Below are 27997 nucleotides of genomic sequence, written 5' to 3'. Positions count from 1 at the left end.
AGGTGGTTACTTGGATGGGGCCACATATTCCAGGTTTGAACAGATTAAAATCTTGGTTGGGCCTATCCACAGCAGTGCAACAACAGGCTTCCAGCTGTGCAAGAATAATAATCCCTCTGTTTTAATCTCTCTGAGCAGGAGGTGATCCGAGCCCTTGTTCGGAAGCCATTCAAGGGCGCAGGGATGCGCTAAGATACAGGTTTGACAGGTTTACCAGTTTAATGATAAGCAATTATGCACCTCTCATATTTTCTGTGTGGAACTGGAAATTGAAGCGTGTGTGTGTGTATGTTGCTCAGGGAGGGTGTCCAACATGACATCTGGTAATGGTTGCAGTATAAACCATAAATCATCTTTTTGGTGGGATTTATGCTTTGCTGTGATGATTATTTGGGCCTCTTATGCTCATATGATGTTTATATGTGCATAACCAGGCATGGCTCCAATTCCACTCACAACAGCATGGGTTTAAAGAGGGAAGGCCTAAATAGTGGGGATTATTCTCTCTCCCGCTTCTCCCTCTCCCTCTTTCTCTTACCCTATTTTTCAGCATCAGTGCTCTGCCTTTCATTTCAGTTCCTGTTGCTGTGATGACCACAGACATGAGCACAGCAGGTGTTCATCGAGGCTTCCTCAAAAAATATGGTAGGGCTGCTTCTATCCTTTTATCCACAGTAACCCCTCTGCAGTCGTCATGTAAAGTTTGATGTGAATGCTTTGGTCTGATTTTGTTTACTGTCCTTTTGTGCTCATTCTGCAAATTAGGCCAAAGTTAGTAATTATATAGGGTTTTTGAAGATCTCAGTTGCTTTGCTGTCAAATATGACCAAACTATGTCTTTAATTTAGATTTTCTGATTGTCTTATGCTTATTTTCTCCAAGGTGTAATAAATTCTTAGTGTTTATTCTTTTAAAGCCAGTATAGATTATATGGCTGCTGACTTCACAATCGGTGGAAAACAACACTGTCTCAGAACACCAATCCAACTCTTACATGAGCAATGTCAGCCTAAGAGCCAGCCAGTATGATTTTCAAGCTAAGTCATGAACCGGCTCTTGGCCAGCGTCTCTCTTTACTTATATTACATCTGTTTTTTATTGCCCTTGTTTTCATTTCAGAGTGGTGTCACAGTTGATAACAGTTAAGTAGCTATTTTGGTACTTCAAATGTTTTTCTTCCTCTCTTGACTTATGCAGACTAATAGAGCTAATAAAATTTAGGGATATTAATCTAAAGGTTGAAATCTGCAGTCAAATTAATGCAGTTGTTGTCATATTAGTATTCCCAGGTATAGTAGACGCCATAATAACAAACAATCAATCAAAAATTCCTATACCCCCCTCCCTTGCTCGCTTGCAAATCCACCTGCTTTAATCCGCTGTATGGAGAAATAAAGCAGATCTTGTCTATCAACATGTGCTCACCTTCTACTGTCTGCAGTCTAACACCGTCGTGTGCGTCCTGTCCTGAAAACTCATTGTTCCAAAAATGAGAATATTTCAGTTTCTTTTTAATACAAAAACGCATTACATTTGACTCAAGCTGTTTCTATTGATTTTTGATATTATGGATCTGCCTTGTTTCAAAGACAAGGTATCATTATTTTTGTATTATTATTGGTATTGTTGTTGTTTTCATAAGTTGATCCTGTGACTTTCTCTGACTGTTGTAATTTTTAATCAGTGTGATTTTGAGGCTGCTGTTTGTGCTCATAAAACCCCCCAAACAATTTATTGGACATTGTTATAGTTGTGTTTATGCCACTGCAATAAGTATCCAATTATATCACTGAAACTGACAAAAATAGAACATTTCTATCAAAGAACCTGCTCATTAAACAATTGTGTTATTTGTTTGTGAAACTTTCAGTTAAGTTAGTGAAAGTACAAGCATACAACCAAACAAACAACACCGTTATAGTTCTGGACATACAATGCCAGCAGTAACATTACTACTAATACGGAAGTATCTTGATTCATGTTCAATCATCCAGGTAAGGAATTCTCAAAAAATTGATTCTGTTCATCTGGATGTAACATTTTCAGTGCAACAAATGTTTCGTCACTCATCCAAGTGACTTCTTCAGTGTCAGCTGAATGCCAGTTTCCCTAACCTTATAAACAGTAATGACCGAAACTAACAACACTGACAAACAAAGGGAGTGAGATCAGATCAACTGTCATTGATCAGTGCTATGGTGTACATTTTAAGACATCTTCAGGTTTCAGGAAACCATCGTCAGACATCAGATCAAACGGTCTCAGATGTCAAACCATAAACAAAAAACATCACATTCCATTGAAAAACACATGAGACTTCTGACTAGATTAGATTAGATAGAACTTTATTAATCCCTCGGGTGGGTTCCTCTGGGAAATTCGATTTCCAAAAAAGCACAGCACCGACAGAAGTTACAGAGTTATACACACACACATATATATAAATACAGAGACAATATAAATAAAATATACGAAGGGGATAAATATAATAAATAGGAATAAAAATAAAAGTGAATTGCACATTTCAAGTATTGAGTCTATTGCACTGTTGACTATTTACAAAAGTATTGCACAAAAGGTATTGCACAGTGAGGTGAAGAGGCACTACAGCTTAGTTGTTCCCCCCTCCTTTGTCCTCCTGTTTCCCCTCCCTCTCCCCTCCAGAGAGGAGTTAAACAGTCTGCTGGCGTGTGGGACAAAGGAGTTTTTAAGTCTGTTAGTTCTTGTCTTTGGGAGAAGCAACCTGTCACTGAACAGACTCTTCTGGTTGTTAATGGCCGTGTGCAGAGGATGCCTGGCATTGTCCATAATGTCCATCAGTTTCTTTCAGTCAGACTAAACAGCACCAGACTGAAAAGCCTCAGAAAAAACAACTTCAGATGATATGATAAATGGCAGAACATAACATTTTCTCTGTGCTTTTGCTACAGTTATTTTTTTACAGTTGTTTTTTTGGGACTTGTTTGTCTGATTAGTCAGAAGGACCTCCTGTTCAGCTTGTTTTGGCTGTTCTGGCACTTTTTGATTCATCTCCTATTTATGAGCCTACTTGTACTGTTTTCTTTTTTCTGAAGGTGGCTTCATGTTTAAGCAGTGGAAGGAGAAGTACCTTGTGCTGACCATAGAGGGTAACCTGCTGGTGTGCCGGGATGCAGAGTCCCCTCCAGACCAAGTAGTAGCACTACATAGCAGCTGTGAGTCAATTGCAGAGGGACGAGAAATACTTGACCTGCCCAAGTTGCCTCCAGGGGGCAGGAGGGACTGCTGCTTTGCTCTTATCCTGCCACAGAACAAGTTCCTGCTGCTGCTCTCAGACAACCCAGACGACTGCACGTAGGTCTCACGCTCTCTCTTTGTCTCCTTCCCTCTGGAGCTCAGATGTCCTTTACCCATTCACTATCAGTTGTTTTGCACATGGTGGCATATTTACACACACATACATTCTGAAATTTAGGTTTCCTTTGCTCTACTTGTTACCAAATAAATTTACTGCACGTGATTATCAGGCTTTTCTGCTGTTGAAAAAATAAAAAATAAAACTTTGGATCTGTTTCAAACATCATGACATGTCATTATCTTTCACAGGCTCTGGCTGAAGGTCATCAGGAAAGTGAGAGAGGTGAGTTAGGTAGCACTGTTTTATTTAATATTAAAACAAATTGTGTTCTCTATGTTTCTCACTGCTAATTTGTTAGATTCCTGTTCCAATTGTAGACTGTTTATTTCTATCATATAATAACGTTTACTTTTTCCAATTTGCTAGGGTGTCATGTCACCCCTGACACTTCAGAGACAACGCAGCCTCACTCCCTGCATCACAGATAGAGACCCCCTGCCCGACTCTGCCAGTGATAAAGACCCCGGGTCACCAAGGGTTGGTGAGGGCACCCCTCCTTTGACTAGGGTCACTGAACGGGGAGGCTCCTTCAGAGAGAGAGGGCAAAACCAAGGTCAGCTCTTAGGCCATTTGTAATTACTTGACAGTAGATTGAAGAAGGGTGCTGATTAATTTCACAAAACAGAAAAAACAAGACAAATGAACAAAAACTCTAATCTGGTTAATTAATGAACTAATGGATATAAAATGATTTGTGAATAAAACAAATGGGAAGCACATTCAGAAATTTGACAATACACATTTCTGAAGCATTTATGCCTAAAACTACACATTATCACATCTGTCACACAGCTGTTGCTTTATTAGAGTTACAACTGCATCTTAATTACTGAAGCTCTGACTAATTTAATTTGCTAAATGTGATGCATTTGGACAATTCATGTTTGTTTTTTCCTTTATAATTTAGTGCTCTGTTGTTTTGAGCATGACAGATGGTGTCCTTAAGCACCTGCAAAGCCGTAACAGAGCACACAGAGGCAGAGTTGGGGTTAATCGTGTTTTGATCTAATTTTGAGTAATGAAAAATATAGCTTAATTGTATTTCTACTGTGTCCCATTTAATTTAAGTAGTTTATGAATACTAAGTCTAGTACACACATATACACTATTGCCAGTAGTAGTATAATAGTATTATAGTAGCCAGTTAGTATAATATATGCTGTCTGGCTGGTAAATAAGCCAAACTACACATAAATTTGTGAATTTAACAACATTTACATCTTTTACAGCAAATGTGTCACGGCAGCCTCTGCGTAGTGTTTCTGTGGCACCACCTCACCGTGTGTCCGACTGTCTTCGCCATGGCAACAGCAGTGATGCCCGGGCAGTGAGGGCAGTATGCTTACTGATGGGAGGGGCAGCAGCCTCCTCTGCTTTGGGCTACCTCAATTCCTGCTCCCCTTCCTCTCCCCTTGCCACAAGACCCCCAGAAATTGCCCATGGCACAGGGGGCTTCTCTGAGCTTTCTGCTGGGGGCTCCTTCCATGCCTGCAGCCAGGATGTCGATTCCCCACACTTTAACAGCTTCGACTTCGAAGGAGACTCCGACTTTGATGCATTTGACTGTGGAGGATTTGCTTTTTAGTTGACAGGGCTTTCAAATTCCTTATATTGATGTTTGTAATATAAGTATGTTGTTATTTACTAATCAGCTGTTGGGTAATCTGTAGGACTAATTTAGCAATCAATAAAGGTGTGCTTCCTGGCTTTGTGCCAATGCTCCTCAGGTTAATCATAAATAAGCCCTACTCCTGTAAACACTGTCTGTGTTGTATCACTTTTTCCATGCCATGATGACTTGATATTAACTGGGTCAGCAGTCTGATTCCAGTCACACAGACATTTATAAGAACATATTAGTCTCAGATTTCAGTTCAATTCAATAAAACTTTATTGATCTTGAAGGTTGATCCTGAAGGAAATTGGGTATGTTTTTTTTTTTGTTTTTTTTTCTTCTCAGATTTGGATTTGTGTCATAAATTTGAGAAAAGATGATCTCACTGAACTGAATGTTTTTTTTCTCGTCCACATTTCTCTCAGTGTCTTCTGCCCTGCTTTTGGAAATTACCCTTTCACCTGTGTGCACAGTGTAATTATACATGGAATGCAGTTTAAAGGTTAACACATTAAATCCTTTTGTCAACATGACTTTGTGCTTGTCTCTCTAGAACAAACAAACTGCAGCAGTGCAGACATAGGCCAGGGTCTGGGGAGGAGGGATTTTGAAGCAAATCTGTACAAGAGGGGGATATGCATAACCTGAAAATGCACATGCTTAATGTGTGTATCAAGCAGATTATTATAGTCAAGACATCCATTCATTTTTTTTATCATAAGCATCACTTTTTTAAAATTATATTATGACTGCTTTAAAATACCCAAAGTCTTACTGCTTGGCATTACTTTACTGTTTGACAGCCAGGACAAACAGTAAAGTACAACTTTTTCCTGTTAGAGTTACCCACACTGAAAGGAACAAGTTGTACCATTTCTTGTAGATATAAATCTGACTGAAAAGACAAAAAACAGTTTGAGTAACAGCTAAAATAGCAATGTCATTACATCTCTATCATTGAAGTTCCCTCTGGGTACTCTGGCTTCCCCCCACAGTCCAAAGACATGCAGTTAGTGGGAACAAGTTAATTGATTAATCAAAATTGCCCATAGGTGTGAATCTGTGCGTAAATGTGAGTGCGAATGGTTGTCTGTGCCTCTATGTGTTAGCCCTGCGACAGACTGGCAACCTGTCCAGGGTGTACCCCGCCTCTCGCCCTATGACAGCTGGGATAGGCTCCAGCATCCCCGCAACCCTGGAAAGGATAAACGGAAGCGAATGGATGGATGACAAATCAAAACAACAATCACCTCAAGGTGCTTTACGTTGTAAGGCTAGAGACCCTACAATAATGCAGAGAAAACCCCAACAATCAAAAGATTCTCTATGAGCAAGCAATTGACAGTGGAAGAAAAAACTACCTTTTGACAGGAAAAAAAAAAACAGGCTAATCAAGGAACAGCCAGGTTGAAGGCTGAGGTTGAAGGAGGCAGGCAGGATGAAAGACACACTGTGGAAGAAAGCCGGGGATTAATAATGACTAATGATTAAATGCGGAGTGGTGTGTAAACACAAAGTGAGTAAAAAAGGTGAGTGAAGAAGAAATGCTCAGTGGATCATGGGAAGCCCCCATTAGAGTATGCGTATTGCAGCATAACTAAGGGATGATTCCAAGAGCATCTTGGATCAACTGAAGGCTTTTTGGGGATTTGTGTTTGATTTGCATTTTTAGCAATCCCACAAGTTTTCTCAGAAAGTTTTCTTGATCTTACTTACACATCACCCTGGCAGCTGCTATTTCCTAGGCAAACTTGCTTTGCTAACTTCTCTTGCTTCACAGGGATCAGGTATTTTGTTCCTATAATCATTCTAGAACCTTACATACAGTTTGCATTGTGTTCTCACACAAAAACAGTTTCAGTAAAACTGGTTTACAAACATTTATGTCAATAAGCAAAAAATGACATTTAGCTAATCTTAACAGTTTTTAAAAAAAAACAAACCAATCTTCAGAAAAGGAAGTTGGGAATCCTTACATCACATAGCTCACAGTCTCCTATTACAGAGCTTATTATCTGTCCCTTCCCCCCAGCTAGCCCCCATGGGGCAAAGGGCTTTTTGCTGCTCTGCTCCTCGACTCTGCAATTCCCTTTCCCCTCATATAAGAAATATCACCTCCCTCTCTCTTTTTAAATCTAGACTCAAAACTCACCCGTTCACAATGGTCTACTTTACATGAGCTTCTCCATTCTGCTATTTTAAATTTGCTCTACGTTTTATGTTTATAATTTTATAAATTGCTATGCCTGTTGTTGTTTTGCTTGTCTCTATTCTGCTGTGTACAGTGTCCTTGAGTGTTTTGGAGGGTTATTTTTTTTAATTAAAATGTATTATTATTGTTAAGAAAGTCATTGTCTTTACAAACTTTGTCAGAGTGTCTGTGGAAATGGCCTCGCTAGAAGTCTGACTAGCTATCCACACAGCTAAACATGAACCTAGGAACTCCAGACAATAGATGAGATCTTATGAAGTTTACTGGTTCTTTCATTTTGTGAAACTGTAACAATAAAGCATATGTGGAAATGTACATTACTCATCTGTACTGTTTTAACAACAACATGTGCCAATGACCTAACAATGCATTTGAGAAGCTAGCATGACGATTAGCACCGCTAATTAGCATATGAACTGGCGATCTTATTTACATATGAATAGCACATAGAAAACTTGTTAACTGTGGTCCATCACACATAAAAACAACACTTGGAGTGTCTCATTGCTTTTTACCATTAAATACTTACAGACAATGCTTTAACAAACACCCAAAGAAGGACACAAATGTGGAGCAGCCATCTTGAAACAGCATAGCAAGAAAACATGAACTTCCTGTCTAACTCTTCTTCTACTGTCACAAAATATCGACTTAAAGGGGCCACAGGGTGGCGCATTTTACTAACATTTAAAACATGAAATTAACTAAGCAGTAACATAACAGTCTGTTTATTTACCTTGTGTGTGCCCTGTCAGTGTTCATTTTCTGTTTACTTTTGCATCTAGACTGACGTATTTTCTGGGTTAGTTCAGTTGTTTGCCTTCGAGTCTGGCATTTGAAACTATTTCTTGTCAAGTGACAACATAATAACAGTTAAGATAAGAAAGTTTATACAGCATCATGGAATTTTCTACAACTTTGATCTTGGCAGGGCTAATCTTAGCTCTGCTGTGGATATTTAATGTAAAAAACAAAACAAACAGGCGTCTACCTCCAGGACCCACTGCACTTTCTTTCATAGGAAACCTTCTACAGATAGACAAAAAAGCACCCTTTAAAAGTCTTTTTAAGGTAAGTTTACAATAGTATATTTTGTAATATGAGGAGAGTAAAAACTGTCTTCAAACAGACTAAATTTAACAGCATCTTAACACTTCAGAATCAGAATACTTTATTAAGGGTGTGCAATTACTGCAGTGTGTTTTTGCATAAAACTCATAAAAAGCTCAATGCTTATCATTAAAACAAATAATTTTTATTAGTTCAGTGAAACCTATGGGCCAGTGATGACAGTATACCTAGGCTGGCAGCGGACAGTAGTTCTGGTAGGATATGATGCTGTGAAAGAAGCCTTGGTGGATCAAGCAGATGACTTCACAGGCAGAGCACCAACTCCAGTTCTACACAACCCTAACAAGAAATATGGTAAAGCGTGATCACTCAAATATGTTGTCTTTGTCAAGGCACAAGTGATTTGTTTCCTAGTGCTTTAATTCTTTCATGAATCAGCATGGCTTCTCTTCCATTACTTTGATAAGTGGTTTAACCTTTCAGGTATAGGGAGCAGTAACGGGGAACGCTGGCGTCAGCTGCGACGCTTCACAATGACCACTCTAAGAGATTTTGGGATGGGACGCAAGGGGATGGAAGAATGGATCCAAGAAGAGAGTGAACATATGAGGGCTCACATACATAAATTAAAAGGTATAGTTTCAGCTGATGTGAAAAGGGCTACTGTGCAATATGCCAAGCTACGTTTACTATGAACAGCATGGTACCTATATGTATATAACATATTAAAAAATTGAAATGCTGATAAGTGAAAACAAATACTAGCTCAGTGGATCTGCGTTCGACTACTCCGCCTAGGCTGCACTGTCCAGCGCAGATCCACTGAGCGCAGCGCAAGCTAGCAAGACAGAAGCTAAGCTCATTGCAACATGGCAAATTGAACCTCCCCCACCCTCATTCAGATCTGGCCTTTGGAACTATTTTGGTCTTCATGTGAAGTATGACCCTGAAGGTAAGCAAAGTAAAACAGTATGTCAGATGTGCCACGCAATGCTCAATTACATGGGTGGGAACTACTGCGTTAGCGCAGTTTGCTCGTTAACGTGTTGACGCCGTCCAGCCCCACGCACGGGGCGATCCGCGGTAGCTCGTTAACGGAGATTTGCCGTGTTGTGGCGTTAACGTCATTTGAGATTAACACTGACAGCACTAGTGGGAACAAAATGAATATGACTGCACATTTACTCCGACATCATCCTAGTGCAAAGACAAGTGGAAGCAGACAAAAACAACAAGCACGCATGCTACAAACTTTACCTGAGTCATTTAGACAGCCGTTAGCACATGATTCTTCTTATGGGGACCTGATATGTTTAATGTGCTGCTGAGAATATACTCCAGAAGAAGCGTATAGTATAGCTTTTATTTTGAAAAGAACCATTTCTCTGTAATAAACTCTCTTTTCCAACGATGAGTGATTTCTCGATCAGATAGATTTATTATTTTATCCCTTTGTTGTTTCAGCAACATTAAATTTAAAAACTGTACGTTTGAGTTAAAATATATATTTATAATTTTAATAAATGACAAATTAAAAAAGCATGAACAGTTTTTTGTATCGAAAAAATATCCAACCGTGACACCAAAGTACCGAACCGAACCATGAATTTTGCGTATCGTTGCACCCCTAACAAATACATATATATTTTGATATATAAAACACTATATGGAACACTATCATCCCTAGTGACCACACCCATATACCGATTTTCATCTACAACTCTGGTTGTCCCAAATGTACACACTCTTTGCCATGAGAATGCTCTAAAGAAAGAGACAAGGACCAGTGTTAAAGTCACTGACACATCATGCCAGATAACCAAAAAGGAAACACAATAAGCTGTCCATGAACATAACAGGACACTACAATACTAACGGAAAATAATCAGTCTTCACTTTGGAAAAACAGAAGCATATTACAGTAGGCTAATCCCACTAACCCAATATTCTCCACTACTGAATTGACATCCACTACCACCACCACCACCACCACCAAAAAAACAATATGATCTGCTAAAACAGAGAGCTTTTGTGAGCTTCAGGTTGTTAACACATCAGGATGCACAACTGATATCAGAAATCACAGTCAAATGCATGAAAACACCATTTTCTGGAAAACCAACAAACATACGCTTTGAATCTTTTTAAAAGTTGATTGACCAAACTTGTAATAGTTTGAAACGGAGAAGCGCAGACTAAACAGTGGGAAAGTCGGAAGTGTGGGCATGTCATAACTAAAGTGAAGTCCTTAGTTAATTTGACAGATGATTCCTCTTCTCTTGCAGGTGCACCATTTGACCCCACATTCTCATTGAGCCGTACTGTGTCTAACGTGATCTGCTGCCTGGTTCTTGGTCAACGTTTCAGCCATGAAGACAAGCAGTTCTTGCGCTTCCTTACCATACTTTCTCATATAGGAAAGCTTAATAGCAGCCCTGTGGGTCAGGTAACTGAAAGTGGGAGCAGAATTAAAAATTAAATGCTTTTAAATTTGGTTTTCATATTTTGTATAAGAATATATACATCAGTCTGTCCTGCATCTTTTGAAAATCATACTGGAAAAATGATCCAAACACAGTACATGCTTTACAAGAATGTATGGTGCTATGCTTCCTTACAACAGATGTACAACCTCTTTCCGAAACTCATGGACCATCTTCCTGGCCCCCACCACAAAGTTTTTGCAGAGTATGAAGAGGCGAGAAAGTTTATCAAGATGAAGATCCAAGAACACAAAGACACATTGGACCCCAGCTCCCCACGAGACTACATAGACTCCTTCCTTATTCGAATCAACCAGGTTGGAAAACTTAAGCATAATATATAAAAGAATACACAAAACTACAACTACTGTGTTTATTAATGTAGGTAATTAATATAATCTAAAGTGCTAAAAATTATATTGTGAACCCCCAAACAAGGAAAACCTAGGATGAGTGGTGTATCTGGAGAATGAAATGTGAAAAAGTTGAGAGTCTCTCCGTGGTTTGTAATGTAATTACAAGTAAATTAGTAATGCGACGGGCGCAGTGCAATGATTGATGTGGGCAAAACCTTCATCGTTTAAGGCTTTGGCAGGAATGGGTGGATCTAGCTTAACCAGTGAGATGTTCAGTTGTCTGGCTAGCTCACTGCCAATGAGACTCTGTTCGGTGCCTGAATCTACAAGTGCTTGACAGGTTGCTTTAGGTTAAACAAGAGTGTGACTGGTAGCTGTAAACGGGGCTTAGAATATATTTGCATTCCACCCAGACCATGACACTAAGTTAAAATCAAGGAACAAACCATAATCAAACTTATTACTTGAGAAGTTGGTTTCACTAATGTAGTTAGTTCAATGCTCAGATGAATATCGAAGGATCTCTCCCATCTTAAAAAATAAATAATAAAAAATAATGGCAAGATAATCAACTGATGACAAACAGATGAGGTCATTCACCTCAGGTGTGCAGGGACAAACGGCTAGAAGCCAGAACAGATTCTGCCCCTGCAACACCAGACATGGTTAGATGCACACACAATTATACACTCACACAGACAGAAAGAAAAAATAGAGAGAGGAAAATGAGGAGAGACCAACAAGGACAAAGAAGCGCTGGAGTTCTGAAAAATCGCACAGAAAGGGTAAAGGTGGCCCCCACATCTCCTTGGCCATCAGCATCAGCTCCGTGATGTGAACCCGGAAGACACGTCTCCGGGTTCACATCACGGAGGACACGTCCTTGGGTCTGAACACAGCAGAGCTGGCACAGAAGGTTTAGCAGAGACTTTATTTCCTGAGAATCCTCAGTAAAAATAACATCCCTCAAAGGCTGCTGATGTCCTTCTATCGATGTTCTATCGAGAGCATTCTATGCTACTGTCTCTGTGTGTGGTTTTCCAGCTGGACAACAGCACAGAAGAAACCACTTCAGGGGATTGTAAAGATTCCCCAGGGCATAGGTGTCAAACTCTGGCCCGCCAAGCCATACCAAATTACTATTAGAGCTGGCCTACTGGTATTATACAGCTAATATATACATTGTTTAGTATTATGCTTTGCTTGTTCCACATTCAGTTTTTCAGCAAAACTTGTTTGAGTCCATAAGAAGAGATTCATTCTTAAATCTGGAGGAAGATATTTTTCAATAAACATTAATGTTAGCCTGCGACCTTGTTCTAGTTTTGCATTTTGGCCCACTGTGTATTTGAGTTTGACACCCCTGCCCCAGGGGATCATTGCCTGTTCTTTACCCTGTCTGGACCAACTGCACCGTTCTCGCTGTCTCAGGAAAGTAGGACGCCCCCCTCATAACCTGTTTGAACCGCTCCCATCAGGCAATAGATATAAAAGCATCAGAACAAAGACTAATAGACTAAATAGCAACATCTACCCTGCAGCTGTTAGGGTACTGAATTACAGACAAATACTGTGCAATGGATGACATCCTGTGACATCCTGTGCAACAGTGCTTATGTGCAATAAGGTTCTATTAATTATTACTGAATATAGTCTTCTGCCTCTTTTTTTATATTTCATTTGTAATTATATTTTAAACTTTGCTTGACAAGGCAGGGACTGCATTTATTTTGTTGTACTTGTTAAAATGACGATAAAGATATTCTGAGAACAATGGCAACTTTCTTCTCTCAGGAAAAGGAGATTTCCACAACTGAGTTCCACTATGACAATTTGGTCTCTACAATAATGACTCTGTTTATGGCTGGAACACAAAGCACCAGCTCCACCCTGAGATATGCTCTTAGCGTGCTGATTAAATACCCCAAAATACAGGGTAAGTTTACAAAACAAGACCTTGAATTTACTTTACGAGCCCTAATACATTATGGTTAGGAATACGTCCCTTGGTGGACGTATAAAACAAATCAGAGTGGTAATCATTTCTGCTTTGCTGTGTCCAGAGAAAATGCAGCAAGAAATTGACACTGTTATTGGAAAAGGCCGTTGTCCCAGGATGGAGGACAGGAAGTCCCTCCATTTTTCACTTGCTGTCATCCATGAAGTGCAGCGTTTTCTTGACCTTACCCCTCTCAGCATCCCTCACTACACACTGAATGACATATCCTTCAGGGGTTATACAATCCCAAAGGTATTTTCAATTCCAAGATCTCATGTGTAGTACAGAATCTATTGTATATCAAGTCAGAGAATAATGTTGAAAGCAGCAACACTAACAAGATATATGTTTTGAATAGGACACTGTAATTATTCCGCTGTTGCACTCTGTGCTAAAAGAGGAAAAGCAATGGGCCACTCCCAGGTCCTTCAACCCCCAGCACTTCTTGGACAATAATGGCAACTTTAAGAAAAGTCCTGCATTCATGCCATTCTCTGCAGGTAAAGAGTCAACACACAGTTATTGATCATCCAGTTCTTTTGCATGTTGACGTAATTTTTTTCCCCCAAATATCTTGATATTTACAGTGAAAAGCAATTCAGGGCTCTAGAATGTGACCAGTTTGGACACACATGCAACCTAATTTCTCAATGGTGTGACTAAAAAAATCCTAGTTCGCACCGGTGTGACCAGCCATTCGAGTAAAAGAAAATGTCCCTACAACTCTGAAAGTCTCCGTGTGGTCAACAACAGACACACACTATGCCCATATCATGGTCTAAACCATTTAGAGACCTCTCTGAATAGCTGTGGTCCACATATTTCTGTAGGCCTGCGTGTGTGTACGTTTGAAAGTGCAGGCGAATAGAGAGGTGTGAGTAGCCTAGGCCCGATAGAAGTAGATATAGCTGTGGGTAATGATAAAAGATGAAAAGAACGATTGATAACTTTTTCCTTAAGGCCTGATCCGTCCGTAGCCAGTGCTATGACACGGAGCCATCAACCTCTCAGGTTGTGTCTAACACTGGTCTGGAGATGGCATAAGATAATGAGCCATATACGTTTGCAGCAAACAGGTCACCAGAGGAGGCCGAGATGATGATTAAGTTTAACATTGCCTATGTAATGTTACAATATGCCTATTGTACGTCCGAAATAATTCTTCACAAGAAAAATGGCTTGAACGTAAACCCTACATACAGTAATGATGTCGCGTATGTGAAGTTTATAGGTGTCATCCCAAACACACAAGAAAAAAATGGGAAAAAGGCCAAATTACAGGAGTTGGCCATCTGAGGGGCATGTGACTGCAGTGGAGGATAATCTATAAGATATCAAGCTGTTTAGATGTTCAGATACTGAGATGTTCAATTTGAAGGCTTATCAGACACTTTGAGGTCTTTTTAATTAAGATTTCCTTTTCTTTAATATATCTTGAGATGTATTAAGTTTCAATTTCAGCTCAGTGAAGCACTTAAAGCACAAGCACTTTTTCAGTCACTTATGTTTCATGTAGAACTGTGCTCCAAATAAAGAACTTTGTGTTGACAAGATTGTCATTTACAAATCAATACTGTCTGTATGGACAGCTGCCCCCCCCCCCCCCCCGAAAAAAAGTGAATATGTAAAATTGTGGTGGTAAGCAATGTGGTTGAAAAATTTGGGTGCACCTAACTTTTGTGCTAGCGCACCTTAGAAAACAAGTGCAACCGTGACAAAAAGTTAGTCTAGAGCCCTGCAGTTATTTTTAATCAGAGTCCTTTGTGTATCTCTACAGGGAAGAGAAACTGTGTTGGCGAGTCTCTGGCCCGTATGGAACTTTTTATTTTCATAGTATCATTGCTGCAGGATTTCACTTTTTCCTGTCCTGGAGGCCCTGACAGTATAAATCTCATTCCCGAATACAGCAGTTTTCTTAATGTGCCCTGTAGATACCATATCATGGCCACACCTCGTTAAAAACATGATTTGTTCAGACAGAGTTATAGTCTGGTTGAAGCACTCGAACAAGGATGTCTTCATCAGCTTCTTGTGAAACAGTGATTTGATGTTTATTTTACAGTTAGTTTGCTAGTACCTCACTGATGTAGAACACACAACCATTACATGAAAATCTTTCATCTCATTATAACTGTGTTTATGTTTTTTGTCATTTATTCTTCTTTTTTTTTATGAGTTGATTAATGGACTGTTTTTCTCTACAAGCAATAAATATTACTACTATCTACTAAATGGCTTTACACCTATCAACAAATCATAAAGACTTTTATATAAATACTCAGTCTCATCATCATTGTTGAAACTGTAGAAAACAAAAAAATACAAGGATTAACGTGAATGAATTAAAAATTGCTCTCCTGTCTGAAATGTTGTTTCAACATTAAAATCTTAGTATTTGCTTTAATAACATTCTCTCCAATGATGTATTCAGCTACAAGTGTAGCACAATGTTAACGCAGCTGGTTTTCTGCAGAGATTACTTTGACCTCTTTTGGGTCAATATAGCACATTTTTAACTACGCCTCTTTGGGGTAAACACACGTGAACCCTGCAAAGAGAGTCCGAGGTTATCCTCTCTCTTTCCCTTTGACAGCTGGTAAGGACCCAGCACCTTGTAACGCTAAGTGGAAAGGAAAGTGGACGGTTGGAAGCACCAACTATGTCTCTAACTTGCTTGAGGCCAAGTCAATTCCATGCAGACTACCTAAATGATCACAGTGTGTTTCTGATGCGTTCAGGGTCAGTAGTTTGCTAGTACCTCACTGATGTAGAACACAAGACCATTACATGTAAATCTTTCATCTCATCATAACTGTGCTTTCTGTTTTTTGTCATGTATTGTTTTTTGTTTCCTTTTTTTTTTAAAAAGAGTTATTGTTTCTTGTACTAATTGGACTATTTTTCCTCTACAGGCAATAAATATTTCTACTATTATTAACCAATAACTACTGTAAATGGCTTTACACCTATCAACAAATCATTAAGGTTTTTATGTAAATAGTCTCATCATGGCTGTTAAAACTTTACAACCCCCCCCCCAAAAAAAAGCCTAACAAGGACAAAGTAAATAAAAAAAAAATTGTTCTCATGTGTGAAATTTTGCTTTAAAATTTAAATCATAGTATTTTCTATGGAAGCGTAGAGCTGACACCCAGGCAATAAAACAACAGAGGTATATCACGTTATACGTGAAAACTTTATTGTTCTAACAATATACTTTTCATGTTTGTACAATATACTATCATGTTAGTACATTATACTTTCACGTTTGAACGACAAAATATTACGTTATTACAATATACATAATTATCACGTTACAACAAAAAACCTTTAACGTACAAACGAGATAATTATATTGTTTGAACAATAAAGTTTTCACGTTATAACATATCTTTTATTGTTTGAACATGATATATTCGTTTGCCTTAAAACATAGTGAAGTGGATGGCAGTGCAGATCAGAGTGCGAGAACATGGCTTGTTTATCGGAATTAATTAAGTTCTATTTTATGCTTGGATTGAGGCATGGGGAGATTTTCTGTTACTGAGCAGGTGGGACAGTATTGTGATAAGCATGCAGACACTCAGAAGAAACCTAAAACGCATGTGGCTATACTGGAGAAAGAATGAGTCTGAGTCGACTGAGGTGGCACGATTTCTTTTTGATCAACTGGAGGGACACGGGAGGCTCCATGGATACAAACTACACCAGCTGAACTGCATTTACACAGGTTATGTTGTCACGCAGAGTATACTGCGAGACATTTACTGAAATATCAGTAAATGTTGACTTCTATGACAAACTGAAGCCTTTTGGAATCTGTATAAATGGCTGTATTGATGGCTTTTCTAGAGTTACGATTTGGCTTCAAGCCTATTCAACAAACAATGATCCCAAAGTCATTGCTGGATATTTCATAGTAAAAGTAGAAAAGAAGATGGGCACACCTGCCAGGATTAGCTCTGCTTTGGGTCATAATGGCAGAGATGCAAAGACTCTTGCATTGGATTATGGATCGAAACAGTTTTATTACTGGGCCCAGCAATCACAATCAGCATATTCAAGGCTGGTGAGCCTTTATGAGAGTCAGCACTGGAAAAATCGTTTCCAGAAATTAAAAGACAATGACTGTTTTTCTGGATGTTTTTTGGACAAGCAACTCATATTGTTTACATGCCTGAACGTCATCGAGGTATGTAACCACATTTATATTCTTTTATTGAGTCAGTGTGTGTCTGTGTGTTAGAGAGAAAGAGAGACACAGAGAGAGAAAAAGTTCGCTTTAACACCCACCATGCACATAAACCAGGCTTATTACCATTATGTTCAGGATATGAAAAAAATGCATATTTCACTGGCCGGAAACATAAAATCACAATGTTTAAAAAAAAGGCACGTGTGTGGTGCTTTTGGTCAACATGTTGAGCCAAAAGAAATGTGCTCTCGTGAGATTTTTTAAAAATTGTTAATATTTAACAGAAAGAGCTGCAACAAGTTGCACATTTGTGGAACACCCACATAATGCGCAGAAGCAGAAATGCAGTTGCTCCAAGTGGACATCCGATTCTCATGTACACCATCCCTAATCTTGTTGTTGTTGTAAGTCAGAATGCGTATCTTTGTGCATCTGTAGATAAGAATTTGTGTGTGCATAAAAAAGATTTGTGTGTGTAAAAATATTTACACAAATTACAAATTCTTTTTGTTAAGGTCTGTTTACAGATACAAAGCAAAAAAAATAAGAGTGAAACTCTGCACTCAAGTTTCAACTTACCAGTACGAATTTTGACCTGATTTTTCTTCCTTTCAGCTGATTAGTCGATGTCATGTCAATCACAAATTTCACTATCCAATCAGAGAACAGATGGGTTTGGCTCCCGGAGGGGTGCTTTACTGAGCTGCAGGTCAAACCCACTTTAGAAAAACTAAATTAGTATTTACGTCTCTTTCAGTTGCACAATGCACAAAGGGTTGAACTCATTGGATATCAATATAAACACAGTTTAATTCATTTGTTTTTAGATAAACAAAGAAACATTGTGCTCAAAATAATATAGAGGAGGGAAGTGAGAGGAGGAGGGAAGTGAGACCGTAAGTGATGGAAGTGACGGGAGAAGGTAAGCGAATTATGCTGTAGGTGACGTCAGACGCCGGAGATTTGGAGGGAAAAAAAGCAAATGGTAGCATAGAATATAAAAAACGCTTTAAAACTTAAAGTATTCCTAAATTTAAAAAAAAAAAACTTGAAGTATTCCAAATACACTAATCAATTGTCATTTAACTAACCACATTTGTCCAACTATCTCCAACACCCTGGAGGACAACGAAGAGAGTTTAGACGCTCTCCAAGATTTCATCGACCGGTGCTTCCACGACCTAGTAATGAAGAAGGCCCAGAGCGCATCTTCCCCGGCCAAAGTTGAGACGCCGTCATATTAAAGATTCAAGGCACCTAAAGCGCTTTACAATGCCACTATTCATTCACTCTCGCATTCACAAGCAAGCGGTAAGCTACAGTTGTAGCCACAGGTGCCCTGGGGCAGACTGACAGAAGCGAGGCTGCCATATCGCACCGCCAGTAGGCGGTAGGGTAAAGTGTCTTGCCCAAGGACACAACGACCTGGACAGAGAGCCCGGGGATCGAACCAGTGACCTCCCGGTTATAGATGCGCTTCCCAAACCCCTGAGCCACGGTCGTCCCCTATTAGACAGTTTTTGCAGAAGTCTGTGACCCCCAGCAAGACAGAACTCAATTGATAAAGACCTATCAAAAATGATTGCAAGAACAAATAGCTCAGAAGTGCATTTAACGTGTTTATTGTTGTGTGTCGTCTAGCCTGCCGCTGCTGTTGGTTTTGGAGCCGCAATAAAACATTTGACAGTTTTAAAAAAATTCTAAAAAACATAATAAATTAAAGGTTAACTAAGAAGAGTGGTTAATCAATAAGCTCACCAGTGTCCTATTCCATGCTTACGCAAACTCCCTGTTAAATATAAACAGATCTCCTATGTGTGACTGTCCTGGGTCTTGGAGCCAGGCTTTTGGGTTGCTGGCATATTAAGTTCTGTTTTTATTACAGTTTGATTTATCCTGTTCTATTAGTATAGTTTTACTCTTAGTTAGACTTTGCAGTCTTAATCCCAATTGATATTGTCTTTGAGTTCTTCTTTCAACAGGGCTCTCTGTTGCTTTATTTGTGTAGCTGTAGTGTGAACTTCATATTTCTCATAACCCTGAGTCTTGTTGAAATTTCTTTTTGCTTCTAGTTCCTTGACTTGCTGCTGTCTTGTATTTTTTTTTCATTATTTTATAGTTTTTATATTATATAGAGCAGGATGGAATCTTGTGCAACTGTGATCTTAGCAGGTTTAATCTTAGTTCTGCTGTGGATGTTTAATATAAAACACAAAAGGAACTGGCATTTGCCTCCAGGACCCACTGCACTTCCTCTCATAGGAAACCTTCTACAGATAGACAAAAAAGCACCTTTTAAAAGCTTTGTTAAGGTAAGAGTTCACTTTTTAAAATATTTGTGCGGTTTTTTTACGTTGTACAATATATTTTCTCGTAATTTGAGGAGACTCGCATACTTTCTATAAACACACCAAATTTAACTTTAACAGCATGTTGGCATTTAGACAAAATTTCAGATGAATGCGCATTTAAATAAATGATTTATTTAATTTAAATGATTTAAATAAATCATTTTACCTATCTTTAGTTCAGTGAAACCTATGGGCCAGTGATGACAGTATACCTAGGCTGGCAGCGGACAGTAGTTCTGGTAGGATATGATGCTGTGAAAGAAGCCTTGGTGGATCAAGCAGATGACTTCACAGGCAGAGCACCAACTCCATTTCTACACAACCCTAACAAGAAATATGGTAAAGCGTGATCACTTAAATATGTTGTCTTTGTCAAGGCACAAGTGATTTGTTTCCTAGTGCTTTAATTCTTTCATGAATCAGCATGGCTTCTCTTCCATTACTTTGGTAAGTGGTTTAACCTTTCAGGTATAGGGAGCGGTAACGGGGAACGCTGGCGTCAGCTGCGACGCTTCACAATGACCACTCTAAGAGACTTTGGGATGGGACGCAAGGGGATGGAAGAATGGATCCAAGAAGAGAGTGAACATATGAGGGCTCACATACATAAATTAAAAGGTATAATTTCAGGTGCTGAAAGGTCATTTCACATACCCTAAATATTACAGGACACTATAACACTAATTGAATATAATCAGTCTTAAGTTTAGCAAGATAGAAACATACCACAGTGGGCTAATGCCACTAACCTATTATTTTCCAGTACTGAATTGACACCCACCACAGCCACCCAAAAAACACAATATGATCTACTAAAACATTGTTTTTGTGAGCTTCAGGTTGTTAACACATCAGGATGCACAACAACTGATCTCAGAAAACACATTCAAATGCATGAAAACTGTTATTTGGGAAAGCCATGTGCCAACAAACATACTCTTTAAATCTCTTTAAAAAACTGACTAAACAGTGGGAAAGTTGGAAGTGTGGGCATGTCATAACTAAAGTGAAGTCCTTAGTTAATCTGACAGATGATTCCTCTTCTCTTGCAGGTGCACCATTTGACCCCACATTCTTATTGAGCTGTACTGTGTCTAACGTGATCTGCTGCCTGGTTTTTGGTCAACGGTTCAGCTATGAAGACAAGCAGTTCTTACGCCTTCTTACCATACTTTTTCAAATAGAAAACGTTAACAGCAGCCCTGTGGGTCAGGTAAATTAAAAATTAAATAGAAATGCTTTTTAATTTGGTTTTCATATTTTGTATAATAGTATATACGTCTTTTGAAAATCATACTGTAAAAATGATCCAAACACAGTAGATGTATCATTGTCTCTTCACAAGAATGTATGTTGCTATGTTTCTTTACAACAGATGTACAACCTCTTTCCGAAATTCATGGACCATCTTCCTGGCCCCCATCAAAAAGTTTTTGCAGAGTATGAAGAAGTGAGAAAGTTTATCAAGATGAAGATCCAAGAACACAAAGACACATTGGACCCCAGCTCCCCACGAGACTACATAGACTCCTTCCTTATTCAAATGAACCAGGTTGGAAAACTTAAGCATAATTTATCAAAGAAAGCTCAAAACTCCAAATACTGTGTTTATTAATCTAGGCAATTAATATAATCTAAAGTGCTAAAAATTTCCTAATCTTGCTATGAATGATTTTAAACACTCCTCTGTGAATTGCCTTCTTGTGATGGAAAGGTTTGCATGTTGTTGGAGGAATTTGTTTGTGACAGAGTCTCCTAAGGCAAACTTGTCCTGGCTAAGGGACCAAATGAAAACTGATTCAGATAATCCCTATGAAGAAGGGTTTTGGGACAAGGAACATTATCTTTCTAGTGGGTAAGGAGCATGATGTTAAATTAAAAGACCCCCAGCTAGATGTGGTCAGGCTTATTTCAACACATTGCACAGGCTCTGGAACCAAACTCCTTTTGAGGGTCTGGACTCAGTGCCAATCTGGAGTTTCAATCAGTATACTTGTATCTCCTCAATTTTTCGCCTGCACATTGGAAGTTTCACTGGTGGACAAGTGAGTTGTTTCCCTGCCCCTTCCGGTTGGGGACTGTGCACTTACAGTCTTTTGCACTAATGTGCTTAACAACAGTTCAGAGTTCAAATTCAAATTTTATTTGTCACACACGCAACCATACACAGTATGACATGAGGTGAAATGCTTGTAGCTGTGCAATGCCCGAAATGACAGTGGTTTTACAGTATTTACAATTTACAGGTTATACAAAATTTACAGATTTAACTTAGAAATTTACAGTAAAAAAAATGTGCAAATAGCAGAAAGAGATTATAAATTATAGGAAGTGTGCATGAAGAAAAACCAGAGTGCATGTGGTGATGTGATATGTGTGGGAGAGTTCAGTCCTACACCTGGTTCAGGGCCCGAATAGCCTGGGGGAAGAAGCTCCTCCTCATTCTCTCTGTTTTGGCCTTAAGGGAGCGGAAGCGCTTCCCAGACCTCAACAGTGAGAAGAGTCCATTGTTGGGATGGGAGAGGTCCATCATAATCTTCCTGGCTTTGGTCTTGCACCGCTTGGTGTAGATGGACAGCAGGTCAGGGAGCTCTGATTGAATGATGCGTTCGGCTGAGCGCACCAGTCTTTGCAGATCTCGTCTGTCCTGCTTGGTGCTGTTCCCAAACCAGGTGCAGAGGTTTCCCGTCAGGATGCTCTCGATGGTGCAGGAGTAAAAGTTCTTGAGCACCTTCAGTGGCAGATGGAAGTCTCTAAGTCTTCTGAGGAAGAAGAGACGCTGACGGGCTTTCTTAACCAGGGTGTTGATGTGACAGGACAATGACAGGTCCTGAGTGATGTGGACACCCAGGTATCGGAAACTGTCCACTCTCTCCACTGGCGTGCCACTGATGATTGAATTGAATGAATGCTTTATTGGTTTATTGGCCATATGCAGGTTGCCCCGCAGAGGAATAGGACCCCCCCCCCGACTTACACACACAACAAAGACATCACATGGGAATACAGTCGGAGATTGGCAGCGTTGCAGAGAAAACACTGAAAAATTACACAACAATGGGAAAAGTACAAGAGGAAAAAAAGAGACCTCTTCTCACGCTGGGCACCTATGGGAGGACAGCATGAGAACAGGAAACAAAAAAAACTCCTCTGCACAGAGAGCACATTAATGTCCACATCACAACATTAGAGCACGTGACTAGCCTCACTGTAGAACTGAGGGGCTTGTAATTCCTCGCCTGCTTTGTAGTGAAGTCCACGATCAGCTCCTTAGTCTTGCTGATGTTTAGGAGGAGATTATTCTCCTGGCACCAGGTCTCCAGGTTCCTAATCTCCTCCAGGTAGGCCGTCTCGATGTTGTCGGAGATCAGGCCCACAACAACAGTGTCGTCAGCAAACTTGACAATGGAGGTGGTGTCTGATGTGGCTACACAGTCATAAGTGTACAGTGAGTACAGCAGGGGGCTTCAAACACAGCCCTGAGGCGCTCCAGTGCTGAGTGAGATGGAGACTTGTTTTGCCACCCTCACTGATTGGGGTCTGTCTGTGAGGAAGTTGAGGATCCACTGACACAGTGATGAGCTGAGTCCTAGATCCGTCAACTTGGTGAAAAACTTAGAGGGAATTATTGTGTTGAATGCTGAACTGTAGTCCACGAACAGCATCCTAACATAACTCCCTCTGCCAGTGTCCAGGTGACTCAGGGATGTGTGGAGCAGGTGAGCTATGGCGTCGTCTCTGGAACGATTAGTCCAGTAAGCAAACTGAAGTGAGTCGATGGTGACAGGAAGTGAAGAAGTGATGCGATCTCTTATCAGTCTTTCAAAACACTTCATTACAACTGAAGTCAGTGCTACTGGACGGTAGTCATTGTGGCAAGCGGGCTGTTGTTTCTTTGGAACAGGGACAATGATGGACTGTTTGAAGCACGTGGGAACCACTGCTTGGGCCAGTGAAAGGTTGAAGATTTCCGTGAACACCGCTGCTAGCTGGTCAGCGCAGGCTCTCAGGACCCGGCCAGGGATTGCATCTGGTCCTGCTGCCTTCCTGGTGTTCACCCTCCTGAAGGTGTTCCTCACGGCATGCTCTGTGATGATGAATGCATTGTCTTCACTGGTGCACTCCGAGCGCGCGCAGCCGTTTGTTGTTTTAATTGCTGCGGTGTCATTCTGTCCACTTTTTTATGGACAGAATTTCTAGGTGTAGCAAAGTGGTGGAAGGATTCCACTTTGGGGGTCTCACAATCTCCCTGACCTTTACAGATTATGTGGTTCTGTTGGTTACATCAAGTGATGACCTTCAACTTGAACTGGAATGGTTTGTAGCCAAGTGTGAAGTGGTGGAAATGAGAATTGGCGCTTCCAAGTTTAAGGTCAAGGTTCTCAGCTGGAAAAGTGCACCCAAGTGCTGCTAGTGGTTAGCTTTAAGTATCTCAGGGTTTTATTCCCAAGTGAGAGGAGAGGGACATGGGAGATTGACAGATGGATTGGTGATAGTTGCAGTAATGTAAATGATATCCAGCTGGTGAAGAGAGAGCTGAGCATAAAAGTAAGGCCTTTGATTTACTTGATTTCAGGTTCAAGGTTCTTTATTTGTCACATGCATAGTTATACAAGTATAACACACAGTGAAATGTAGCCTGACACGCTCCTCGACATGTGCAAAAATTTGGGGGGGGGGGGTGTAGAGGAAGAACATTATATATATATATATACATACATATAGTATATACACTGGGTGAATGTGCAGTAGTAGCATTTACTGGTTAATCTATGTCCCTCACATCTTGCAAGGGACATAGGTTAACCAGATTAACCATAGACCACTACCCAGAGCTAATGAGCTCTGGGTAGTGGTCTATGGTTTAGCTCTGGGTAGTGACTGAAAAAAAAAAAGACCATTGTGTAAACAAGCACCAAAAATGACATTTCTTCAAAGGGTGGCTGGTTTCTCCTTTTCGAGACAGAGGAAGGAATCCGGTAATTTTGGAGGAACTCAGAGTACTTATTTGTAACACCCTATCGACAGGGGCTCTGGGTTCTGTTGTTATACCGGGCTTGGACCGGCAAAAGTGACTCGAAATAGGCACTCTGGTGGAGTTACTTTGTGTGTGTGAGGTGCTGTCGTAGAGCTTGATTTATTTGTTTGATTTATTTGTTGTGAATAGAAGTAATTATGCCACAATAATAAGGGAACATTGAAAATATACAACCCGTTGAGGGGACGGATGACATACATGCTTGGGCAATGGAAAGGTTTTATTTTTTGGATTTCTTTTGTTATACTTTAGCTATTATTCTCACATGCAAGTAAAGTTAATGGGATAAATCAGGAATTAGTTCATTTCTCAGGCGAGAAATGAAAAGGGGGAAACTGTTTCGAAATAAATATATATTGTTAGTGCTTATTTTCTGTTTATATTGTTTTATAGAGGCCAGTGTAGGAAAACGCCCCTGGACATGGACTCTGGAACACAGAAAATGCAGAGGAAGAAACACAGACAAACCAGCAACAAACACAGGAAGACACAGGGCTTAAAAGACAGAGGGATAATGAGGGAATGATACACAGGAGGAGAGCAGAGCTGGGAATAATCACACATAACCATGTTCTAGCTGACCTGCATTGGCTACCCATTAAATACCACATCCAGTTTAAAATACTGTTGCTTACATTTAAAATTACCAACAACACAGCACCGAGCTACTTTAGCAAACTCCTTAAATCGTATGTTTCTGCCAGAGGGAACATTGACACTGAACACGGGTCAAGTCTATTAAAGTAAGATATGATGGTAAGATAATAACTGATGACAAACAGATGAGATTATTCACCTCAGGTGTGCAGAAACAAAGGGCTAGAAGCCAGAACAGATCAAGATGCACACACAAATATACACTCACACAGACAGAAAGAGAAAAAATATAAAGAGAGACAGATTGAAGTACAGAGAAGCACAGAAAAACAATGACAACTTTCTTCTCTCAGGAAAAGGAGATTTCCACAACTGAGTTCCACTATGACAATTTGATCTCTACAATAATGACTCTGTTTCTGGCTGGAACACAGACCACCAGCTCCACCCTGAGATATGCTCTTAGCGTGCTGATTAAATACCCCCCAAAACAAGGTAAAACTGTGAATTTACTTTATAATACATTCAATACTAATACATTATGGTTAGGAATACGTCCCTTGGTGGACGTATAAAACAAATCAGAGTGGTAATCATTTCTGCTTTGCTGTGTCCAGAGAAAATGCAGCAAGAGATTGACACTGTTATTGGAAAAGGCCGTTGTCCCAGGATGGAGGACAGGAAGTCCCTCCCTTTTTCACTTGCTGTCATCCATGAAGTGCAACGTTTTTTTGACCATGTCCCTCTCAGCCTCCCTCACTACACACTGAATGATATATCCTTCAGGGGTTATACAATCCCAAAGGTATTTTCAATTCCAAGATCTCATGTGTAGTACAGAATCTATTGTATATCAAGTCAGAGAATAATGTTGAAAGCAGCAACACTAACAAGATATATGTTTTGAATAGGACACTGTAATTATTCCGCTGTTGCACTCTGTGCTAAAAGAGGAAAAGCAATGGGCCACTCCCAGGTCCTTCAATCCCCAGCACTTCTTGGACAATAATGGCAACTTTAAGAAAAGTCCTGCATTCATGCCATTCTCTGCAGGTAAAGAGTCAACACACAGTTATTGATCATCCAGTTCTTTTGCATGTTAAATCATGCAAAAGAATAATTTTTTTCCAAATATCTTGATATTTACAGTGAAAAGCAATTATTTTTAATCAGAGTCCTTTGTGTATCTCTACAGGGAAGAGAAACTGTGTTGGCGAGTCTCTGGCCCGTACGGAGCTTTTTATCTTTATAGTATCATTGCTGCAGGATTTCACTTTTTCCTGTGCTGGAGGCCCTGACAGTATAAACCTCATTCCTGAAAACAGCAGTTTTATTAATGTGCCCTGCAGATACCATATCATGGCCACACCTCGTTAAAAGAGATGAATTTGTTCAGACAGAGTTATAGTCTGGTTGAAGCACTCCAACAAGGATGTCTTCATCAGCTTCTTGTGAAACAGTGATTAGATGTTTATTTTACAGTTAGTTTGCTAGTACCTCACTGATGTAGAACACAAGACCATCACATGTAAATCTTTTACCTCAACACAATTGCAATTTGTGTTTTTTCAGTCATGTATTCCTTTTCTTTAGTGAGTTATTTTTTCTTGTATTAATTTGATTTTTTTTTCTCTATCCAATAAAGATTACTACTGATTTTAACCAATAGTTACTTTTAAAAAAACTACACACCTATCAATGTTAGATTTGTATTGTTTATTGTCATTTATGCTTAGAAATATTTAACCATATATGCTTAGAGGTGTACAATCGATTGTGTAGTGATAGGATGTGTGATCCTTAATAGTCTTCAAAGGCTTTGTGTGCATTCCAGAGTGCTCTGGCTTTCACACCCACATTCTGGGAGCATGGGAGAGGTCGTACATTGTCTTATTGTTTTATGGTAGGATGAACGTATCTATATCTGTTTTAGGCTAAGTGCCTTTTGTTTAGATGAACTGCTGGACTTCAAGATTAGCAGGTTTAGGGAAGTCATTTATGGGGTCACACTCTGACCCCCCCCCCCACACACACACGCACGCACACTTACACAACGCACAGGCAAGGTACTCTTTGTTTGTATGTAGACGTCATATGTTAATGAACCTATGTATATTCATGTAACCTCAATAAAAGAGCAGTGTTACGGGGGAGCGGACGAGAGCGACTGGGGTCAAGCGAAGGAACGGCGCTTGTCGTGGTTCTCTCCCTCAAAACACGAAGAACTTTGCCTACTTGGTGTTTAATGCTTTTTGCTGTGCAGTTGAATTGTCCTTAACGTTCCAGCGAATAGGTTTATGCTACAAACCTATCATTCAACAAATTGTAAAAGCTTTTATGTAAACAGTCTCATCATTGTTGTTAAAACTGTACAGAAAAAAATACATTAATTAAGTCTAACACGGACTTCAAAGTAAATTCATTTAAAATTGCTCTCCTGTGTGAGACGTTGCTTCAAAACTAACATCTTAGTATTGGCTTTTATTACATTCACTCTTTGATTGTTTGATTGTTTCAGGTTTTTTTTCATGAACACCAAAACTAACAGCTCTAAATAATTACATTTTTATGGAAGAAGGTTATAAAAAGTAAGTGGATAACTTGTGGGATTAGTTGCGCTAAATTTAAGACTATAGAAACAGAGCGCTCACTGTGAAACCGACCTCAAAGCTGAAAGCTTTAA

At 39.7% G+C, this 27997-nt stretch overlaps 3 protein-coding genes and 1 long non-coding RNA gene across 6 annotated transcripts; 3 read left to right on the top strand and 1 right to left on the bottom strand.

Annotated features, from left to right (window-relative positions):
- Positions 1 to 514: 514 nt before the first annotated feature.
- On the top strand, positions 515 to 5545 carry LOC113036186 (uncharacterized). Its single transcript, XM_026192338.2, has 5 exons — positions 515 to 645; positions 3075 to 3333; positions 3586 to 3619; positions 3764 to 3950; positions 4627 to 5545. The coding sequence occupies exons 1-5, from the start codon at positions 591 to 593 to the stop codon at positions 4980 to 4982; spliced, it is 891 nt and encodes a 296-aa protein (XP_026048123.1). The 5' UTR covers positions 515 to 590; the 3' UTR covers positions 4983 to 5545.
- Positions 5271 to 7872, bottom strand: LOC145420103 (uncharacterized). The gene is made up of 3 exons (XR_013901386.1): positions 7754 to 7872; positions 6374 to 6462; positions 5271 to 6207 (listed from the first exon to the last, which is right to left on the bottom strand). It is a non-coding gene; the product is annotated as an uncharacterized LOC145420103 (long non-coding RNA).
- A 113-nt stretch (positions 7873 to 7985) lies between these two features.
- Positions 7986 to 16078, top strand: LOC113036180 (cytochrome P450 2F3-like). 2 transcript variants are annotated; one of them, XM_080288840.1, is made up of 9 exons: positions 7986 to 8295; positions 8487 to 8649; positions 8779 to 8928; positions 10581 to 10741; positions 10919 to 11095; positions 12929 to 13070; positions 13198 to 13385; positions 13492 to 13633; positions 15727 to 16078. In XM_080288840.1, exons 1-9 carry the CDS (start codon positions 8125 to 8127, stop codon positions 15843 to 15845), a joined length of 1413 nt encoding a protein of 470 aa, XP_080144966.1. In that variant the 5' UTR covers positions 7986 to 8124; the 3' UTR covers positions 15846 to 16078. The 2 variants fall into 2 exon arrangements, with proteins under 2 accessions (XP_080144966.1, XP_026048120.2); XM_026192335.2 differs by having other exon boundaries at positions 14911 to 16078.
- A 3053-nt stretch (positions 16079 to 19131) lies between these two features.
- LOC113036179 (cytochrome P450 2F3-like) lies at positions 19132 to 27544 on the top strand. Of its 2 annotated transcripts, none has more exons than XM_026192334.2 (9): positions 19132 to 19640; positions 19856 to 20018; positions 20148 to 20297; positions 20732 to 20892; positions 21055 to 21231; positions 25668 to 25809; positions 25932 to 26119; positions 26226 to 26367; positions 26510 to 27544. In XM_026192334.2, exons 1-9 carry the CDS (start codon positions 19470 to 19472, stop codon positions 26689 to 26691), a joined length of 1476 nt encoding a protein of 491 aa, XP_026048119.1. In that variant the 5' UTR covers positions 19132 to 19469; the 3' UTR covers positions 26692 to 27544. The 2 variants fall into 2 exon arrangements, with proteins under 2 accessions (XP_026048119.1, XP_080144967.1); XM_080288841.1 differs by having other exon boundaries at positions 19135 to 19640; positions 20132 to 20297.
- The last annotated feature ends 453 nt before the right edge of the window (positions 27545 to 27997 follow it).

The sequence above is a fragment of the Astatotilapia calliptera genome, chromosome 14 (genome assembly GCF_964374335.1).
Source record: "Astatotilapia calliptera chromosome 14, fAstCal68.1, whole genome shotgun sequence".
Classification (NCBI taxonomy): domain Eukaryota; kingdom Metazoa; phylum Chordata; class Actinopteri; order Cichliformes; family Cichlidae; genus Astatotilapia; species Astatotilapia calliptera.
This window is presented reverse-complemented; position numbering and strand designations above follow the sequence as displayed.

Excerpts from the sequence above, each read along its gene's own strand:
- LOC113036179 (XM_026192334.2), top strand. The coding sequence starts at position 19,470 with ATGGAATCTTGTGCAACTGTGATCTTAGCAGGTTTAATCTTAGTTCTG. Across the intron at positions 19,641-19,855 it reads CTTTTAAAAGCTTTGTTAAG|TTCAGTGAAACCTATGGGCC; the intron begins GTAAGAGTTCAC and ends ACCTATCTTTAG. Across the intron at positions 26,120-26,225 it reads GGGGTTATACAATCCCAAAG|GACACTGTAATTATTCCGCT; the intron begins GTATTTTCAATT and ends TGTTTTGAATAG.
- LOC113036186 (XM_026192338.2), top strand. The coding sequence starts at position 591 with ATGACCACAGACATGAGCACAGCAGGTGTTCATCGAGGCTTCCTCAAA. Across the intron at positions 646-3,074 it reads AGGCTTCCTCAAAAAATATG|GTGGCTTCATGTTTAAGCAG; the intron begins GTAGGGCTGCTT and ends TTTTTTCTGAAG. Across the intron at positions 3,951-4,626 it reads AGAGAGAGGGCAAAACCAAG|CAAATGTGTCACGGCAGCCT; the intron begins GTCAGCTCTTAG and ends CATCTTTTACAG.
- LOC113036180 (XM_026192335.2), top strand. The coding sequence starts at position 8,125 with ATGGAATTTTCTACAACTTTGATCTTGGCAGGGCTAATCTTAGCTCTG. Across the intron at positions 11,096-12,928 it reads TCCTTATTCGAATCAACCAG|GAAAAGGAGATTTCCACAAC; the intron begins GTTGGAAAACTT and ends TTCTTCTCTCAG. Across the intron at positions 13,386-13,491 it reads GGGGTTATACAATCCCAAAG|GACACTGTAATTATTCCGCT; the intron begins GTATTTTCAATT and ends TGTTTTGAATAG.